The sequence below is a fragment of the Saimiri boliviensis genome, chromosome X (genome assembly GCF_048565385.1).
Source record: "Saimiri boliviensis isolate mSaiBol1 chromosome X, mSaiBol1.pri, whole genome shotgun sequence".
Classification (NCBI taxonomy): Eukaryota; Metazoa; Chordata; class Mammalia; order Primates; family Cebidae; genus Saimiri; species Saimiri boliviensis.
The window spans coordinates 113011220-113033288 of NC_133470.1; the positions used below are offsets into that span (position 1 = coordinate 113011220).

Consider the following 22069-nt stretch of genomic DNA (forward strand, 5'->3'; position numbering starts at 1 on the left):
CTTCAGTAACCTAGGAAGTACTGAGCATTGCCAGCTACAGTGGGAAAAGATATAGAAGGCTATGAAAATAGACAGAAAATTAAAAGCACAGTAATCTGTATCTTTTGCATAATAAGGTGTGGAGGTGTTTGATGCATTGTAGAAGTTTTTTCTTCAAAAACGGTTAAAATCAAAATAGCACTTTCATTGCTGAAAGATGTGTGCTTCAAATATCTGGAAAATTAGCTTAGGTGGAACCACTCGTTCCCTTACAATGCTAGTTAAATGGCAACAGCATGTTGCATGGAAGGAGCGCAAGATTAGACTTAGGTTTGAGTCTCACCCGAGCCACTTACTGGGAACAACACTTTAACTCCTCTGAGCCCATTTCTTTAAACTGTAAAATGGGTATAGTAATAATATCGGCCTTACCTACCTTATTGTGTATTTTATTTTCTACCAGCCTTCATTCATTGATGCTCCCAGTAAAGCGCCACCGACCACTACAAGTCACCGTCTCTCTCACCCTCCTTTACACTGGACCTGGTGCACACCTTTAGAGATCATCTCTATCTCTTGACTTCCTTACATGATCCACTAAACTCTTAAGCCACATTTATGTTCATGCATGTTCCCAATTAATTACTGAGGTCTTTCCATCAAAGATTGAGGGCTTCTTACTCAGAAAAGCCTATGAAGACAAATTACCTTTAGGCAACCTGTGTAAGATGGGCTATGGGATTTCCAGGTCAAAGTTGACATTCATGATAATAATCAACTGGAAGTACATTAAGAAAAGTTAATTCTTTATAATATCGATTTCCATTTTCCCTTCAACTCTCAAACATACACCAACACAACTGAAAGCAGGATTTGAGGAATAAATTAATGTTCCTTTATTAGCTTCTCTTGATATTTCCTCAGCTTTGATCCTGTCCCATCTCAGCTTCATCTTTTTATTTCCAGAGGGCTGTTCCTCGTCTCTAAAATGTTTGGGCTCAACCTGCAATTTTATAGCTTCACACACCCAGGCTGAACTTCTTTCTTTGTTTTCCTTCCATGAGGCTCACTCAGTTGAGAACCCAAGAAGGGAGGAGGTAGTGGTGACTTTTGATCTTGTTCTCATCTTACAGTTCACCTGTAACACCTTGAACAGGAAAGGTAAAATATTGCTCAGCACTGTGAATGGATGAGCCACATCAAGGGGTCACCTTTTGGAACTTCCCTTTCTGTCAGCCTCCCTGCAGGATCCCCATAGGCTACACTGGTTCCATGAGGAGGTCAAAGTAGCACTCATCTAAGTAGTGTGATTTGCAAGTTATTGAAAAATTAAATGCCACCCACCAGAAATAGTTCTCTCATTGGCTTGTGCAGTTTCGAGAATGTCTGATAAACTAAATATGCCATTATAGTTATCAAAACATGGGGGCCCTGAGACTCCAAATAATTTGCCACAACTTAAAAGTTGAACCTTGATTATTGGCTCAATATTTATTGATTTATTGGTTTTAAGTTTTAAATCAATGTCTATTTAGTGAAGAACAGAAAAAGATGCCCCCTGGTGGCAGCATTTACTATATGCCAGGCCTTATGCTGAGCATTTGATGTGAATTCTGTCATTGATCCTGGCAATCACCCTAGAAGGGAGACAGTTTTATCACCGTAATTCTATAGATGAGGTAATTTCCGTAGATGGGCATAGAGTAGTTAAGTAACGTGCTGAAGGTCACATAGCTGGAAGTGGCAGAACTAGAATTCTAACCCAGGCCAGCTCTAACTTTAAAGCTTGTACAATGCTGCCTCTAATATTGTAGCCCAAACTTGCTCCAACCTTGCTGTCGCACTGAACAAAACACAACTCCTGTGTCTAACCTGTTCTACCTTCTTACAAGGCAATTGGGAGCTTGAGGAGTGGGGGAACAGACCATGAGATGTGAATTTCAGAGCATGGATGTCTGCTGTGGAGGGCAGTTTTGAAGGAGACATCTGGTAGAATCTGGGGCATTTTTCAAACATCTCAAAGACCCTGAGCTCCTGAGGAAGCGAGGGCAAGGAAAGATGCAGGAACCGCCCTCCCCAAACCCTCCAAGGGAACCCTATGATATGTTTTGAATTAAACATAGTTGAAGCTAGCTAAAAAGGACCTTGGAAGTCACCTAGTCTAATTCTCTTATTTGACAAATGGGAAAAAGTGAGGCCTAAAGAATGGGCAGTCACACAGGTAGTTAGTAGCAGCAGGGCAAAGGCAGAAAAATCTAGGGCTTTTTCTTCCATAATGCATTGCTTCCCTTATATGTATTGAAGAATTTAACTCTGAGCAAACCAGAGATTTTAGCATCTCCGTTTGAGCCAAGCAGCCCTAAATACCACATCTTTATTTTTTTCCTAGCTTAATTGGAAAACACAATTACAGTTCTGAGACCATGTATATCTTCAGGACTCATTCACTGATGCTGTCAGAGGATCTGCTTGTCCTCACTAATTTTGAGCTCAGAGATTTATCATGTCCCCAAACAGCCTCATTTCCTTTAATAACCTTTCATTGCCTTAATAGTCATAAATGTATTGAACCTTATCTAACAGTATTTATATTTTCAGCTGGCACTAACTCTGGGCTAAGGGGTTCCATATGTTTACTTCCCACTGTGTAAAGTAGGCTTGACTTTGGCCCAGAATTTGTTCCTTTCAAGCTTCCAGAGTGGGGAGATCCTTTTTGTAGCATTACAGGGCTTAGTGAACAGGATTCTTTCCCCTTTCCTTCTACCTTGCTGATTTCAAACTATGGGCACTTACCCCAGACACAACAGGCCCAATTTTGGCCGGCCCCACCTGGTGAACATTTTAGGTGCAGCAGCCCATGATCTTTGCAGCATGGCAGAACTGTTCAATTGTTTTCCCTGATGCTTCCTGGCCAAGACAGGTAGTCCTTCTCAGCAGGAGCTGTGGGGATGACGAGGTGAGGGCAAGCTGCTTCTGGCTATAGGTTTCCTTCAGCTGAAGGGCAGAAAGGGGGCACTTCAAGATTGAGGGCAGAGGGTGACACTGTCCGGGCCACAGTGGCAGCTGAGTAAGGCAGCCAAAATTCTGGAGCTAAGACTAGTGAGACCACATTTGAGTTTATTGTATTAACACATTTCATACTACATTTCTTAATGGGATGCCTTGTTGGATGACATTTTTAGTCACCTTTGGAACTGGCTGTTGAAAAACTCCTTTCTTGTTTCTTTTAAAAATAACCTTCCGTGCTGTTGAAGTTGAAAAGGTTGTCAGATGGAAATGTTTATGTGCTCTCATCTCAGCTAAAAAAATGTAAAGAGGAAAGTATCCAACATATATATTTACTGAGTACCTGGTGGGATATAATTCAGGGAATGCGGCGATATCTGAGCTGCCGTCAGCGATGCAGCCCTTACCTGACACGGGATGTATGCATGCCAGCATAAAATGAATAGTCCTCTGACTGTAATCAATTTACTTGAATCCAACAATTGGCGATTTTTTGTATTTTTTAGCAACTGATAATTTCATCTGCTATACCAAGTTTTCCCAAAACACTTAACTGAGGGCTGACTGCAAAGATAAATATTAACAATCAAAGAAAGACCATGAGCTGCAGTGGTCATTGCTGGGGATGACAGCAATCTCTTGGGAATCTGGCCAAGTCTGAGGTCATTCGCCATGACTGAATCCTCCCCCAACCCATCACCTTCCTGCACCTTTACTTTCGCTCACCTGGAATGAAGTTGGTAAAAATACAATAGAGCTATGCTATATGTGATTTATCTTTGTGATAAAACCCAGATAATCAGTTACTACCAACAGGTATTCCACAAATAATGACTTTTTTTTCTTTACTACGTTTTCTGATGAAGGTCAACAAATAAGGTCTGCAGTGATTGCTTTAGGAATGTATTTGGGAAATCAAGATACATGAATTCTAGTTTCATTTCTGTGACTGGCTCTGTGACTTTGAGCTCTCTCTTCTTTGAATCTTTTTTCTTAAATATAACATTAAGATGATGGGCTAGATGATCTCCAAGGTCCCTTCTGTCTATGACAGTCTGTATTTTCAGTACAAGGGATTTTATTTTAAAAATATCTTCCCAGGCTCAGTGTACTCAGCCTAGTCTCCTGCACCCTCTGCATCTCCAGTCCTACCATACAACAGTCATGTTACATTTAAATTTATATACTTAACAATTATACTTTACTTCATAGTTTTCAAAGGACTTTCACATTTTTTTCTCTCATTTGATCTTCATTATGCCCCCATAAGCCATATAGCACAAGCATTGCTATCTCCATTTCGTAGCTGAAGAAACTGAGACACAGATTACTAAAATAACTCATGCAAGGTCATAGGGCTAGATAATAGCAGAGATGGAACAAGAACTCAAGTTTTTTGACTTCAAATCTGCTGCTTTATTTCCCTTTGGCAAATGTCATAATAATCGCAACTAATATTTGTTGAGTGTTCACTTTCCACATATTGTGTCTTTTAATTTTTACCACAGTGGATACTAATATTTCCTCCATTTGTCAGACAGGAAAACCAAGGCTTAGAGGGGTTAAGCTCCTCTCCCAAGGCTATACAACTAGAAAGAGATAGATCCAGGATTTGAATTCAGAGAGTCCGGCTTCTGATCTCAACTACCATTGCTATACTGCCTGTCGAGTTCTATAACATGTACTTTAAAGAGGATGAAAAGTCAAGTTCTCACTTTGGTTGCCCTACCTGGTGGAAGAATAATGATAATTCCAAAAACGACCAGAACAACTAAAAGTCAGCAAATATTTATTACATATTTACTGTGTGTTCAGATCTGTACTAGAATGCAGGTATTAGAGGAAGTTGAAGTGTAATTGTAAGCCTCAGTGAATTGGGAATCCACCTCAATCCATAACGTCGTATAGTGGTTTTGTGTGTGTGTGTGTGTGTGTGTGTGTGTGTGTGTGTGTGTAAATAGGGCTTATATATATAGCAGGACTTGTATATGTCTATATATCAGATATACAAATATATGTTCATAGGGTAATGGTTTTGTATATACATAGGGGTCATAAAATAACCATGATACAATAACACAAATATTAAAAATTAAAATTTTAAAGAACACTTGAAGAGTCTGGACAAATGCTTCCAATATAACATAAAGTAAAAAGGCAGGATAGAAATCTGAACACATGTTAAAACTTAATTTTGGGTGATTTTTACTTTACTTGGGTGATTTTTCTTCTCTATATTTTTCAAGTTTTTTGTTTGACAGTAAGCAGAAATTAATTTTACATTTTCACTTTTTATAATCATAAAAATGTTTTCCACATTAAAAAAATCAGGTTGGAGTAATATGACTTCCTAGAGAAAATCTCTTATTAGACAATTAGAGAAAAAGAGATACCAGAAGGTAGTAAAGTAATAAAACCTGTGGTGTTGCTTCAGTACAGTTTTCTGATAGTAAGTCTGCAAAACATGGTGGAAAAGACCTCACTCTGAGAATCTGTCAGTCTAGATTTTCAACTTACTTCTGCTACTAGGGAGCTGTGTCACCTGTGGCAAATCTCTTCTCCTTTCTTGTTCTTGTTTTCCTCATCCACAAAATCAGGTAGTTAGATTAAAACAACTTGATCCAGTTCCAATGGTCTGTGATCTGTACTAGTACTTCAAGACCTTGTTTTGCTCATTTTTGACTATAGATCAAAGGGTGGTAAATTATGACAGGTTAACACTGGAGGCACTAAATGGAAGATACGATTAACTGTGGCCCCTGAAACTCATGTTTTATCATATTTCTAATTAACTTGCTGTGGATTTATTCTTCCTCTCTGCCACCCATTTAAGGCTGACAGTGTTATCATTGTTATATATGTAATTGTGCAGCAGTGAAAGCTAAGAGAATAAGGATTATGTTGGAAAGACATCTTAGAGAAGTGCCCAAAGTTGAAAAACCTGCATTATAATCCCAGGTCCGTTATCAATGAGCTGTGTGACCTTGGGCTAGTCACTGAGCATCTCTGTTCCTCCTCTTCAGTTTCTTCATCCGAAAAAAAGATCAGTGATCCCCCATGACAATATAGGAATGGGCTTGAATAGGAAATGAGAAGAGGAGATGATACTCATGGATTATAGGTACATTGGGATATTAAGTTGCTAAAAATTGCCTTTGGTAATAACCAGGTTTTGGCCTGCTGGATACAGCATGTTGTTCGATACAGAATACAGAAGAAAAAAGGGGAGCAAAAAAAAAAAAAAAAAAAAAAGCCTGGTGGTCTTCAGCGGGAGTCTTTCTCATGAATCTATGCTTATGAAATCAGCTAGTTAACCTTTGCTCTCGAGAGAATAAAGACTAAAATGCCAGAAAATCACATTAGCAAAATTTCTCTTAATCTTTTCCATATCTCCTTCCTTTGCTATTTGCAATCTGACTTAGGCAAGCAACACCAAAAGACAAAAAAATCCATCCACTCAAACGAATATGTTCTTCACTTCCATACACACATCAACCTTAATTTAAAAGCTAAGAAAACTCATGTTGGAACTACATTTTTCCTTGTCTGAGTGCAGGATCGAGATCCAGGATCCGGGATCCACTCCTGCATCCTCCCACTGTAAACACATTAAAATAGACTTCACATTTGAAGAAAGACGGTTCTTTCCTTTGAGCCAGCAAATGTTAAGGTTATCATATTACTACTGTCCATGCTGCTTTACCCAAATCATATCCAGTTTAGAGAAAAAAAAAAATCAGAAAGGATCATGTGCTTCTGGACAATTCCACTTAATGGTGGCGTGATTAGGCCTAGTGGTATACGTGCGCCAGCTTTTTTGAGGTATCAAGTAAATTCTTTCTTTCTCCACTTTTTTCCCCCCAAGCAAACCTCTTATGCCCAAGGCAGCACTGTGAGTATTCAAAGGTTATCTCATCCAGCTTCTTTTCGGCTACAGATTCACAGAGCATACAGGTTAGTTTGAAGGGCTTTGGGGATAGTTCTAGATGGGAAGAATATCTCCCACGGTTTGGTTCTGACAAATTCTATTCTTTACCAACCACTTTGCTACTCTGTGTTAACAATAGTTACCATTTATTGACCACCACTGTATGTTAGATATTATGGTAAATATTTTATGTGGTTGATCCTAATCTTCACAACAACTTTATAAGATAGTTGCTATTATATTCATCCTCCTTGCACAGATGATGAAACTGAGGTTCGCAGAGGTTCTGTAATTTGCCCACAGTCACATGGCTAGTAAGAGAGCCAAGGGTAAAATGCATTTAGTGGCTCTTGCACAAAGAGTACTGAATGCTGGTAAGAGGCTGTGATATTTAGTGGAAGGATTGCCTAGACTCAGATGTGCCAGAAGTGCATCTCTGTTGGGCTTTCATCAACTGAATGGCAAGAGACTAAAAGTATTATCAACTGCTAAGTGGTCACTAGGAAGTGGAAAGGAACAAGGAAATAGGTATGTGCCATTTGTGTGCTAATGCAGTGCCTGCTCCAGAGAAGAATGAACAGTATGGAGGGCCTCTCTTGGGCTCTTGACTCAAGGGCCCAGGAAGAAAGCTCACTGATGGCCCTGGCACTGCTCTAAGTACTTTACATGCATTTGTGAATTATTTTATTTAAAACCCTCAACAACCCTATGACGTAAGAACTATTATTATCACCACTTTATAACTGGGGAATTTGCAGCACAATGAAGTTAAGTAACTTGAGCAAGGTCTCACAGCTATTAAGTGGAAGAGTTGGGATATACAAGGATAAGCCACAACTGGGCTGAAACACTAACCATTGATTTCAAGGATTTAATATTTTTATCACAGACCTTTAAAAAAACAGAGAGTAGGTGAATATGAAGAAGAATCTCTAGATATAGAATTGAGGAGCTTCATTTTGGATGGTCTTTCCTGAGTAAGAAATGAAATGAGATGATAAGAATTGGATAAGAGTTAATGATAGAATGTCTTTGTTGTTGTTGATGATGTTGTTGTTTGTTTTTGAGATGAAATCTTGCTCTGTTACCCAGTTTGGAGTGCAGTGGCATGATCTTGGCTCACTGCAACCTCCGTCTCCTGGGTTCAAATGATTCTCCTGCTTCAGGCTCCTGAGTAGCTGGGACTACAGGCACATACCACCATGCCCAGCTAATTTTTGTATTTTTTAGTAGAGATGGGGTTTCACCATGTTGGCCAGGCTGATCTTGAACTCCTGACCTCAAGTGATACTCTGGCCTTGGCCTCCCAAAGTGCTGGGATTACAGGCATGAGCTGCCATGCCTGGAAGATAGACCGTCAAAGATGGAAGTCACAGACGTCATCCAGAAGAGCTCCCTAGTTTACAAATGATAAAAACTAGAACCTAGATGTGATTTATCCAAGGTCATACAGGCAGTAGATATCAGAGCTGAGATTGGAATCCAGATCTCCTAATTTCTGTCCCATTGTTCATTCTGCTACTCTCCTCTTGCCCTTAAAACTTTTACTGTTTTCCAAGGCCATAAGAAACATGGTATCTCAAATGTCATATTTCCTATAGTTTATTTCATAAGACTTCAACATAAATTGTGCAGTATATATGTGGGTCAGTGAGTCTTAATCTATACTGTAGGGGTGGTCAGTTACCCTCATTTGGAAATACATAGACAGGAATAGTTATTTAGTATTTAAAGATTTCTAATCAAGAAGTGATTCTAACAATCACCTCAGGAGTTTATCTCCAATGAGCACCAGAGGCTTTGTAAATTAACATTAAACTTCTCATTGGTGAAACTAATAGTGTTCAATATATGTAGATTGGCTAGAAATATGGTAGAGGAGTTCCCAAATTAGCATAAAGAACATATAAGCATCTAATAAACTCTATAATATTATCCCTTAGAAAAAAATGATACTGTAGGTTCAATTTGTAAATTGTCCTGTGAACAGCCACTGATGGGGATTTTTGTTTAGCTGAATCCTGCTACTAGAATGTTGTCTCGTATGCCTCAAGCAAACCTTCATGCAAGGTGCTGTTGGAGCACCTAGAAGCAAAGGGAGCTGAACTTGACTGAGTCCACAGAACAGGATCCCAATTATTTCGTCTATTTTTTATTATTTTAATGAGAAGTAGAATTTTGTCTGAGGCTTGCTTTTATACCTGGTAGTGTGGTAAATGGGGAGAAGATCTATAGCCTCACTTTATGAAAGGCTATTAATATCCAAGAAAAAGTACCTAATGATTGTGAATGAGCAGATTGGTTTAGGTTAGTTTACAACTTCAGACAACTACTACATCTCTATTTTAGACCCTGTTCTAAAGTTGGCAAGCCTCTTTCTCAGAGTGTATGGGAGGCTCCTACCTTCAGTGACTGTTGACGTATCCTTACTTGACCCAGTGGCCTCCCAGTTGTGGGCCTGGGGTTTGCATGTTCTGGAACCTAAGAAGTTCTCCAAAGCACAGCCCTCCTTTTGCTAACAAATAGGTACCTCTTCTGATCTGCTGAGCACTTATTAATGACCTTGTGCCAGCATTCTGACCTTACTGAGGGCCTCAGCATTGTCTTGGGGAGGGTTAGTTAGAGTTGAGCTGGCACTCAACCGTGAAAAGCTACTAGATATACAGTGTATGTACATGGGACCACAAGTATGTGCACAAAGGAGAGAAAATTCTACCGTATTGAGATACTTTGACGGCACACTATAAGAAGAAAGTCAAAATAGAGTTTTCACTGAGAAGAGCTTTGCTCTCTGCTCTCAGTAGTTATAACTACCAGTTAATAGAGCTTCCCTCAACTGGTAACCTATCTGCTAAAAGGAGATGTATAGTATAGTGCAGTGGTCAGAAATGGGTACTTTCCACTTCCAATCCCTCTAGGTCCTGTTGCAGGCATTTTGTTTGTCCCATAGTGGTTTAAGAAAATTGAATTTGAATGTCTTCAGGCAGAAGCATGGACTCTCCAGATTGCCATACGTCCCACCGCTCCCTATTATAACACACCTGGTCCAATTACCACATTTATGTGGTCTGCCTATCCCCTACATACATTTGAAATTTCAACCCAAGTTAAAATTGATTCAGTCTCTAGAGACAGGAAGACCTCAGGTAGAATCCTGGCTCTACTACTTAGCAAATGTGTGACCTTGAGCTAGTTGCTTAAACATTTTGAACCACTTATGATTCCCCTTTTAGATTCCCCTTTTAGATGAGAGTTCCTCGCTTGTGGCAATGTTGTGATGATTCCATGAGATAGGGCATGTAAAATGCTTAGCACAGTGCCTTCCATGTGGTATGGGTTTAATATATGGTAGTTGTTATTATTTTAGCTCTGGTTTTAAATTTGTTGACAGCAAGGATGGGGAGGAGGGCACATTGATTGCTATATGAACTGATTGCAATACACTTATTTTTAATAAGTGGGTTGGCATTTGCCATGACATCTAGTTCATAGCATGTCTGAGGACCAATCATTAGCTAATAAGCAGAGAAAGGAAGACACATTGTCAAAATGAAAATCATTCCCTCGTCTCTACTTACCATCTCAAAGAGCATTTTGCTTTATTTCCCTCAGAAACTGTGATTTGAGGTTAGTCTCTTAGTTCTTTCAAGTCTTAGATTTCCAGCCTGAAAGCTAAATTCTCAAATGCTTGCATGGGCCAAAAGCACCTCAGTTACATAGAGAAGTAAGATATGTGAAAGTGTCTGGCACAATACCTGGTGCTCAGGGGGTATTCAATAAATATTCAATCTGAATCTGTGTATCTCTGCAGTACTAGGGTTTTTTAAACCTGTGATTCCTAAACTAAGTGTGTATTAGTATTGCCCTAGACCTTGGTGAAACACTTATCTTAATATTTTCTGATTCAGTACACATAGGAATTCATATTTAACAAACATCTCTGGTGATTCTAAAGCAAGTGGCCCAATTTAAGAAACGCTGTTTAGTGAACAAGCAGCTTTGGAAACTGCAGTGAGGTACTAGGATATTTGAGAATGTGTAACAGGTTCTGGCTGACTTTGGACATTAATGGCCATTTTTTTCTTTTCTTTCTTCTGTTTTTCTTTTCTTTTCTTTCTTCTGTTTTTCTTTTCTTTTCTTTTTTCTTTTTTTCTTTTTTTTAGGGATGGAGTCTCGCTCTGTCGCCCAGGCTGGAGTGCAGTGGCCTGATCTCAGCTCACTGCAACCTCTGCCTCCCAGGTTCAAGCAATTATCTTGTCTCAGCCTCCTGACTAGCTGGGACTACAGGCAGACACCACCACACCCAGCTAATTTTTTTGAATTTTTTATTTAGTAGAGACAGGGTTTCACCGTGTTGCCCAGGCTGGTTGAGAACTCCTGAGCTCAGGCAATCCACCCGCCTTGGCCTCCCAAAGTGCTGGTATTACAGGCATAACCCACTGCACTCAGCCATTAATGACCTTTCTATCTTAACTGTGCAAGTGTGTTCAAAGACCCGTACCCACACCCATACACTTACCCCTCTGTGAGCTGGATTCTGACCCCTTCCAGTCTCATTTATTGCCTGTTGCTTGACCCCTTTCTGGGGAGCTACGAAGATGAGGGCCCTGGTTGCAATGAGTAATTGGCAAGGTAGATCAGCCAATCATGGATAATTGCGAGAGAATTATTTTTGATCACAACAATTTTTAAAAGCTTAAAAAAGTTCTCGCTACCCCTCATCACAAAGTGATTTTACCTCTGAAAATTTTCCACAGTAACTGTGGAGAATCCTGAAGCTGAAATCACCTATTGCAGCAAACACCACACACGGAACAGGCAGCTGGCCCACTACCATTGGAAGGGTGTGACTTTGGTCAAATGCAGCTAAAATAGTTAAAGATAACTAAAATCTTTGAGAATAAAGTACTAGAATTAATCCATGGAGAAGGTCAAATGTTGAAAAATAGGTGAATTGTATTTGAGGGAATCTTCCTTATCCTCCAGAGTCTCCCAACTCCCCTCTGAATGCCCACAATCCATTTGGTGCTCACTTCCTTGGGCAGGTGTCTTGTTCTGGGTCACTTACCTGTGTTAGAAAGCCCCCTATGAGGATCCTGCGAGGTAGCAGGTGGCAGTCTGAACAGAGAATTCTGGTTGAAATATTAATGACTGGTAAGGATTTAATTTATTCCCTTCCAGATAGCACACTTCCATTTTGGCACAGGCTTTCAGTGCAGTAACACAAATAAATGAATTTGTGGAATTTCAGACTAATGGCACACTGTTGGGGGCAATATTTTGGGGGAATTTTGGCGTTTTGTGGTCTTCAAATGCCACCGGGTAAGCTTTTAATGACTTCCCTGGAGCAGTTCTCGGCTCAGATCTGCTAGAAAGTGACATTATTTCCCTTCCCTCCCCTCAATGAGTGTCTGGCACAGGCTTTGAAAATTGAGTCAATTTTTCAGTCTCTTAGGGAACCAGATAGAATTCAGGTTGTGTTGTACTTGTTTCTAACCCTGTTGAAGGGAAGTCAGACAGCTGAGGAGCAGATGTTACATGCCTGCTTCTGGCATGCCTTGACCCAGAGAAGCAAAGTGGAAAGGGAGTCGGAACCGCATGCCAACCTTCGCTCTCTTGGGCGGTTGTTTCTAAAAGGGGCACTTTGGGGTATGGCAAGGAGCCAAGACACTGTCACCCTGGCTCATGAGTTACTTCCTCTCTGAACCTGCCTTTCAGTCCCCACTCCACATCCCTACAATAAAACAACTCTAAATGCTCTCATCAGATATCTAGTCATGCCACCTACAGACCTGGCTGAAATGGACACAGGGTTGTTGGGAATGTGATAGATACATACTTGAGTAAGAATGAGCCAATATTGTCTCTTACAGTACCTTCTTTGGAGGGCAAGAAGATACAAACATGGATAAGAGCTTCTCTGCAAGAACCGTTTCCTTTAATGATCACAGTCTCCTTGCTCTGGGCTTTTCTTACTCAAAGTGTGGTTCAAGAACCAGAAGCTTTGGCTTTGTCATCACCTGGGAGCTTGCTAAAAATGCAAATTCTTAGGTACCATGACAGACCCTAGTGAATCAGAATCTTTGTTTTAACAAGATCCCTAGGTGATTGGTGTGCACATGAAAAATTAAGAAGTGCTGTTCTACACTGAATTGTGCCTCATAGGATTGAGGGATCATTACTTGCTGTGTTTCCTCTCCTTATTCTTAGCCTTGCTCCCCTGTACCCTCCAAATAAGGACAAATGATGGTTGTGTTAAGGATAATTGCTTAAGAAGCCAGTAACAGTTGGGAATTGAGGAACAGGGAGGTCCAGATATCGCATGGGATGTAAACGCTTCTCTGACCAATGAGCATTTGGAAATCTGGAAGAGACTTTGTGGGTAATTCCCTTGGGAGGGAGGCCAGAGTGCATGTTTGAGACAAGGAAAGAGAAAGATGGAGGGAGGAAGAGACTGCTTAACCAGGCTACCAAATACCTCCAGAGATACCATTTAGTGACTGTGAGAGGGATGTTACCTCTTAAACATGGCATTCTGCATACCATCCCAGGGAAAGGAAACTTACAGCTGGAGACACAGCTTCCCTCCCACCTTTTTCCTCTCCTATAACCTTCCTTCTGTGCCAATGCATCTCCTGACAGTGCCCACATAGGCAGCTTCAGACTCCATATCAGCTTCTTTAATAAAATGAATACCTATGAACTTTGGCAGCTTCCCAAATTACCCCACAGGCTTTTAGATTGAATGCAAAGAAGTTGAACCTCCCTATGCCTTGGGTGTACTTACAACCAACCTACTATGTGCAGTTAGACTTCTACTTTGGCCTGTAAAGGTCTTCTGTGACCAAAGCCAGCTGACCTTTAATTTGGGTAGAGTTGAATAGCCACTCTGAGAATAATATCCAGAAACACTCCTATTTAAGTATCTTTCCTTGAACTTGAGGCATTATGGTTCCCATAGTCCCTAGTTTTAAAGCAAATACTCCCCCTGTTACATATATTAACCCTTAACCATTTATCTGCCACTTTCATATGTGTGAAATATATATCTCTATTAGATATAAAGCTGTCACCCCCAAAGTAGAGTGCAGGCCCTATTGTACTCTACATCCTTGGAGGATGGACAAACAATAGAGATATTCTGATGGAGAAGGAGAAGGTCTGGGAATTAGGGCTGGAAAAGTCCAGGGCAGAAAAGAGTCCCTAGGTAAGTTTAGTGTGGATGGGATGCCAGAATCAGGGGCTGGTCAGTGAGTAGGCAGTTAGAGACCAGCAAAAGGGAGTTAGAGTCAGCAGAGTAGACAGATAAAGCAAGAGAAGAAAATAATAGAAGAGGCAGAAATATATCCACCTTAACCTTTGGCAAGGACTGACCCCTTTTGGGGGCTGCTGCTCTAGCTCAAGGCTCGTCCCATACACAGGCTGAGGCTATCTATATCTCTGCATCTGGACCCCAGACATTTCCTGAGCAACTCCCAAGATGGTGGGAATTCCTTTTGTGTCTGTACAGCTCCCACAGTGCTGCTGAAGAATACCTATCATCCCTACCTGGGGTTCTAATTGCACCCTCCTGTGGATATTTTATCTAATAAGACCCAAAGTCACAAAGCCAAAGGAATAAAGTCAAAACCTGATTTTTTTAATGGAGCAGGTAAAATATACAGATCATTTGCTTGACCTTCATAGAAGATAGATGACTTTATGAAAGGTCCTTCAAATTTATTTTGCAGTCCAAATCTAAGAAGTTGATAGGAAAATCATCTGGATAAGCATGTTTGTTAGTCTCCTCCAAAGTTATGGAATTCTATCTTATAAAATTCGGGGCCTCTCTTAAAATCTATGCCATCATTTAATCCTTAAACCAACTGTATAAAAATGGCAAATCTCTTATCCACAAAGGAAGACAAATAACGAAGCCTCAGCAGCTTCATTTATTTTTCAGTCTTTTAAAATGAAACCAGCCAATCACCTCTGACTACCCATAACAATGAAATTTAAAAATACATCGGGAGCCAAAAACAAAACAAAAAGCTCATCTATGAGCCACTATTCTCACTCAATCTTAGGGACTAGGGAGGGAAATGCAGAATTAAGGGAATTACCTCTGTAGGGGCAGAAATAGGAAAATGTGGAAAACTAGTTTTATTTTAGGGAAAAAAGTTAAAATTGCAGAGAGGAAGAAAAACCATGGCCCATTGTGCAACAAATGTTGATGGAGAACAAAATAAATCCCTTTATTCCTTTCCTTCAAACCCTTCTTGCTGCTCTCCCCCCTTATTTAGTAGATCAATAGGAAGCCGCCTTCTAGGGGAGGTAATATGCTTTGCAGGAAGCTCACCTTTACAACCTGCTGATTGCTATCTATTTTTATGGCCCAAATGAACAGCATCAGCTTCTTCCCCCCGCCCCATAAAAATGAATTTTAAAAACTGTAATAAACCTTGTGAAAAGGTGACTTAAATTTTTGACTGGCACCACGAAGGCGACCTCTTCATGTTTCAGGGGGCTAAGCCAGAGGGGCTGAGAAGTGAGCTAAGCCGGTGAGCTTACTGAAGGCTGGCCAGCAGACAGAGGAGAGAGGGAGAGCAGCAAAGGCACAAAGACAGGGAAGAGGGGGAGTGAGAAAGGGAGTGGAGCCAGAGGAGTCAATATTGGGTAATATGGCAAAATCTGTTTAAGGGAAGGAGCCTTGATCTTGATCCCAGTAGTCTTCACCTGGTTTCCAAATCGTACATGGAAAGGACAGACACCAAAGCCAAACCAAGACAAAACAAAATCCACTAGATTGCAAAGAATGGGATCAAGGGAGACATTTCCTTCCCAAGTGGACATAAATGGTTAAATTGATCCTGGCAATTAGTATAATTAGATAATTAGATTGTGACTCTGTAGGCAAGAGACAGAAACCTGTTTCAGCTAAGTATATTGGTAGTGAAACGCTCTGTTATAAAAGGAGTGTGTTCTCAGTAGGTATATTTCAAATGGCTTGAAAAAAATTAATGGCACAAAAATTTGCATCTGATGGGTTAGGTTTAGCCAGCAAAAGGGAGAGCCTGCACTCCTAAATCCTGTTCTCCATCCCACCATCACCATTGTGCCTCCATCAACAGATTTTTATTTAAGCCAATGCATTTAGAGCACAATTCTGTGGTGAATAACCTTTAAGGTTACATTTGCCTTTTCCCTGCTTCTTGCAAACAGTGCGTAATCCACAAGCACATTTGTTGGCTGTAAAGGTGTACAACAGCAATTTTTGCAATGACAGTGCGGAGAAGGAATATGAGATCTGTGTGCTAATGAGCTGACACTGCAGAGGCTGGGGCGGTGTAGTGTGGAGTGCACTACAAGTGCACAGCAGCAAGACACAGGAGGGGACTTCAAGGGAATCGGCGACGTTTCCTGAGGAACCAGGGCAGCAAAGCCACACAATGGGACCCATCAGTCCCTTGATGTTTCCACACCCCCACCTCCAAAGCCTTAAGACAGTCAGATCTGTTTTTTAAAGAACAAATATGTAACTTACATGTGTATACATCTCCTTTTATATATATTGATTGTGTGTGTATGAATGTATGTATCCTGAAGCCAAAATATTCACACTATTCTTGTTTCTGGGGTTATCTAGCTAAATTGAAAAGTATGGCAGCAAACTCTGTTAATCCCCATGAAATGGGAACATGTACTTTAAATCAGGTGAGTTTCTTTGATAAACTTCAACCCATCTCTGAGATGAGATCCCAAATTAAACTCTTTCAAAGCCAGTGTGGCTCTTATTGGCTTCGTAAGACATAGAATAAAGTTGGAGTTTGTCTTAAGCAAACCTCTTAGGAGTTGTGTAAAAAACTGGTTTCTGATGAAGAAGAGTCTTAAATGACTGATGGGTGGGATTCATTGCAAGGAAACCTTTCAAATACATTGTCAGAGGTTGTAGGGGTGGGTGATGCAGAGGGAGAACAGAGAGCAGGAACACATACATGAAGAAATTACCCTTTCTTTATTCTTTGTATGTTTGTTTACTTGCATGTCACCCTAGAGAATCTGTGCCTGCCTCAGGATTGAGGGTGCAGGAAAGATCATGAGAAGAGATCAATTCTAGTGCTAAGGGAATTTGAAACTAGGAAAACTAGGAATTTTGCAGAGGAATAAGGGAAAGTTCCTTTAATTTTTGCCAGCCCGTTCCATATTGAACCAGACAGGAGAGGTGGTTGGCTACATTGAGACTCATCTGTGGTTTTCACGAATTCTCCCTAGGTCTCCAGGGACGGGCGGCTAGAGGTTACAGAGGTTTTTCTTTGCACAGTCAGGGCAGTCAATTGGAGGAGTGGAACCTGGGGTCACCTGCCAGGCTCCAGTATTGAACTAGAATTGCATGCCAGTTGGAAATATTTGATCTCCACTTCTACAAGAAAAAGAGCAGTCAAAGCCAGGGACAGAAATGAGATACACCTCCAAGGTTTCTTTGGCCCCTCGAAATCATTGGTTTTTGCATTCAAAGATTATGGTTAGACCAGTCATCTTTCTCATATTAAGCTACCAGGCAGCAGCTGCCGGGAGACAGCTTTGAGATCTAGCCCCCCTTCAATGATTGTGACATTCAGAGATGACTGTTTTGGGGACCAGAGAATATGACAGCTTTCCTCTTCTGTCTTCAGAGAAAGCAACAGGCAGCAGGATGCAAAACAACGGTTTCTAGCTATTTTTCCTTCATGTGTCTGTGCATGCATACATGTGTATTTGACATAACTAAGGGCAAGGTCACCTTTTCATTTTCTTTTTCTTGTTGCCCAGTGAGCCACAACCCTTCTGAATTGTCAAGCCCCTAGCTACAACCCAGCCTTGTAAGTGTAAGTGCTATGAATTTATGGTGAGGGATTTTGATCAACTTCTCTTCCTTTCTCATGGTTGTTCTTTCATTGCCCTGAGAGGTGAGGCAATAAGGCAACTCAATACCCATATGGATGACTTATTGCTTTTTCCTGAACCTGGGATTTTCACATGGCAAGAATCATTTCTGATTGCTCCTTGAGGGGGATTCCCACAGGGCTAGTGGGTGTCAGTCTGGTTTGACCATAAGAACAGGACCAAAAACCTTGGAAATCAATCATTTCTGAGAAACCAGTTCTCTTATCCCAGTTCTCATCAGTGAAAACACACTGAAGGCATTTGAAATAAATATTATTTGTTATTAATGACACTAAACCCTGGTAGTTGAATGTATTTAGTTTTAAATCTGTTCTAATTGATATTTAGGAAGCTATATTTGAGATTCAGCCTCTTGACAAGATCGCAGTTGCTGCAGGATTAAGAATCAGATGTGTGTTATAAATGCTGTGGAGACAGGCTGGGATTACCAAAATAAGATGCAAAGCATAGACAGACATTTTGAAACTTTCACACTTAGCTGGAATTAATAAATTCCTATTTTTGTCAATTTCAGAAAGCCAAAGAAAGTCAAATATGGAGTATCACAGATCATGTTCATATAAGGATCTGTATCTTCAGCTAAAATTTTCTTAAAGCTGATAACTGTCACATTTCTTACAGAGTATGTCACCCCCATCCCCTTGGCCTAAGTCTTCAAAGCCAAGGAACTTGTGCCCTTGGAGAGAGACCCCCTTTCATTGGTTTCTGGAAAACATGTATCCTTTGAGGCAGAAGTATTTAAAGAAAGTCATATACAAAGTTTCACCCATCCAAACATAAATATCATTTCTCCCTTGGAAGAGAAAGGAAAAAAAAAACCCCAAATTCCAAACTACATCAGCCATAAAAGCAAAGCATATTTTATACCATATTCAGCCTCATTGTTGTTAAAACTTTTAGTGAAATAAGCTTACATGAAGAATTCTCAGTCTTTCTCATGAAACAGTCCATTCAAGTATAACCATATGTCCAACAGGCTATTAGCCATTTATGTTCCTGTGGTTTTATTTTGCAAAATGCCCCCTTTTCAGAGGAACAATCACAACTAAGGATTTCAGAAATGGCTTTGGGGCTGATGAATTTCCTCTTTCCATATTCAGTTTTCCTGCTCCAAGCCTCCTCTCCTCCTGCCCCCTCCTTGCTCTAAATTAAGAGCCGTGTTGTCCTTAGCAATACTGGGGGTGAACAACATTAGGGGAGACAGAACTAGCTTTCCAAATCATCACCTGATCACCATTTTCTCTCCTCCACTCAGTTTGCTAGGCGTTCATCACTTGCAATCAGTTTATAGTCTTATCAGTTCCTATCAGCTCTCTCAGTACGTAAGGTAATATTTGAGGACAGAAAGAGGCCAGGAAACCCAGCCTGATCTGCCCTCAAGGTCACTTGTTTGCAGAATTTCTCATATTTGCTTCCTACACATTAGGCGATTGTCAAATTCAGCTCGTTCCTACAGCCAGGCACAAGCTTTAACAGTCAAGTGATGTACATCCTGAATTGACTCAATCAAGAAGCTGCTGCTTCTTTTTTTAATCTCATCTGAAGAAATTTCTCTGAACAACCATGCTATTTTTTTCTTTCTTTCTTTTTTTTCCCCCAGTTTTAAAAAAAAGAGTGTTGGAGAGGGAACACTAGGTTAGCAGGGAGGAAAATGAAACTTTTGCATCAAACCCTATTTGGAACAGACTTTTGCCCACTGTCTTGAGTTTTTTCCACTGCCTTCAGCCCCTCAGCAGTATCATTTGGAGTTGATTTATGCAGCATGAAACCGGATGGATTAGAGCCCCTAAAATACCTACTACTGAGGCAATCATCTCCCAGCACACACACAGACCCTATGTGCCACAAGAAAGATGCAAATGAGGTCCCCAACGTCCCAAAGGGAGGAAAAGCAAATCTACTTACAAGCATTTGTCACAGAAAAACTATTGGAGGAATCCAAGTGATCTACGTGGTAATTCAAATGGAAGGGCTTCTCGGTGGTGTTCTGGTTGGTGTTGTATAACTGCACGGCAAAGCGGAAAGCGCTGTGCTCCTGCACTGTGTTTCTCATGAAAAGTCCACCTATAAGCAAAGGGAACAGAGATTTGGTTTCTGTTCCCACATCCTAGGGCCAGTTAGAAATTGGGGAACACTATAGATACTGGATACCTCTCAATGACACTGGGGTGCGGGACTGAGGATTGATATTCAACCTGTGTGTCTTTCAAGACTTGTGAACTTAGATTTTGGCCAAGAGAAACCCGGCTTTTCCAGACTGAAGAAAAGAGGCTAGAGAGAAGGGAGAAGAGAAGAGGGGGCTGTTTTGGGGTAGGACGATGGAACCAAGAGTGGGACTTGGTTCTTTCTTAGGAGGGTAGCCTTCTTTTTTTTCTAGCGTCCCCCCCGCCCCCCACCTTCCAGCGCTCAGCCGCACAGTGGTTCTTTTCCTCGTGTGAAGGGGAAGGTTGGCAAGAAAAACAATCTTGTTCCCCCGCTACCCCAACCCATTCCCCATAGCCACCCTCCCCTGTGACAATACAGTGGGGTTGCTTCAGTAAAGGCAAAAATTCTAACTTCTAGACTTGTAAATACAGACAGAGGCCAAGATAACTCCCTCCAGGTGCCTAGGAGCCGGGCTCCAGACAGACACAGCGGCAATTCATGAATTCGTGTTCTGCGTGACTTCACCACTTGCCCGCTCAGCACCTTGTCTCACCCCCGCCTCCTACCCCATTCACCATCGACGCCGGCTGCTGCCCGGGTCTAGGAGATCCAAAGTGGGCTCCAATTCCCCCAGCACCAGCCTGTCTCCCGACAGCCTGAGACTCTGTACTGAGCAACCCCCCGGGCCCGAGTTATGTGCCCTGGCGCGGCCAGACCGTCGGCATCACCCTGGGACAACTTCCAGCAGCTGCATGCACGCCATGGCAAAGTCCAGAGCAGCGAGCCGAAAAGCCTCGACTCTTCACCCCCTTGCAGCATCTCAGCCTCCTGCTGGCCTCCGGTGCTCCTCTCAGCTCGGAAAACCTAGCAGTCCACCCCCACTAGCCCCAGAAGACCCCTCTCTTGTCCCAGAGGCTCTTCAGACCAGCCACCTCCTTGAGGCTCAGATTATCCCCCCGCCCCACTTCCCCACCATCTCTGGTCTGTCCCCGGCTCCAGTCCCAGTTCCCAGGCCATACAGGACAGGGACCCACCGCAGCGAAAGCCCTGCCGGGGCAGTGGTCTCCGGTGACGGAGAGCCTGGCGACCGGCTGGCTCGCTGGCGCTTACCTATGCTGATGGTGTTGGGGAATCCTCCGTGAGAATGACCCAAAAGCCCCAGGACTAAAAAGAAGACCGCCTGGAGCACGCTTTGCCCCATTTTCTTCTGCCTGGCCATGCTATGCCTAAAACGAAGCTGACAAGAGCATGGGCGCAACTCAGGAGTCGTCAAAATAATAATAGAAAAAGAAAAAGAATTCGCTGGCTCTTACACCCCCTCCCCTTAACTTGCTCTCGCTCACTCTTCCTTTCCACCCCACTAGTCTTCCTCCTCCTCCGCTGCCGCCGCTGCCTCTTCTTCCTCTTCTTCTTCTCTCTCTCTCTTACTCTCTCTCTTATTCGCTCGCTCTCTCTCGCTTGCTCGCTCTCTCTTCCTTTCTTGCTCCCTCTCTCTCCCTCTCGCTCTCAGGATCTCTCACACCCCCTCCCTTCCCCCCACCTCACTTCTGTCTTCACACCAATCTGGAAGGCGGGTTCACTGGCTGCAAGCTGGGTTCGCCAAAGCGATTTCTCTCCCTATGAGAGAGGGGAGAGGCGAGAGGCGAGAGGCGAGAGAGAGAGAGAGAGAGAGAGAGAGAGAGAGAGAGAGAGAGAGAAATAAAAAACCTAAAACATAGAACAAAATGAGCGAAACACCGAAAAACAAAAATAGAGAAGCAAAATAAAGAGAACGAAAGCAGAAATTCCAAAGACAATCTGAGACTCTCTCCCCGCGCCCCCCCCCCCCCAAAGATGGTAGGTCTAAAGAGGGGGAAAAAACGGAAAGAGCGAAAAGGCTCAGTGCTCATGAATTGGGCTCTTCCAATTGGGCCGGTAGGGGGATATTGATCAAAGTTGATCTGACGTGGAATTAAAGCCGCACACCGCTGAGCTCCACTGCAAACTGCAGCCCCGGACTGCAAAGCCTAGGCGCCGGCGTTTGTCAACACGGGAGATGGGATCAATAGAAATACACCACTCCTAACGTGGATCAACCTTTCAAGCTGC

General features: G+C 41.9%; 1 protein-coding gene across 4 annotated transcripts in view; it reads right to left on the reverse strand.

Moving 5' to 3' along the window:
* GRIA3 (glutamate ionotropic receptor AMPA type subunit 3) overlaps nucleotides 1-21802 on the reverse strand; it is a 330401-nt gene extending 308599 nt beyond the window's left edge. For 2 of the 4 annotated variants that reach the window (XM_074391691.1, XM_003931097.4), the window contains exons 1-2: nucleotides 21092-21801; nucleotides 19742-19900 (exon numbers count right to left, since the gene is read on the reverse strand). In XM_074391691.1, coding sequence (XP_074247792.1) covers nucleotides 19742-19900; nucleotides 21092-21200 — 268 coding nt within the window. In that variant the 5' untranslated portion in view covers nucleotides 21201-21801. Of the gene's footprint in view, nucleotides 1-19741; nucleotides 19901-21091 lie in introns of all 4 variants that reach the window. The other 2 variants (XM_003931098.4, XM_074391692.1) reach the window with 2 other exon arrangements.
* Nucleotides 21803-22069: the final 267 nt, after the last annotated feature.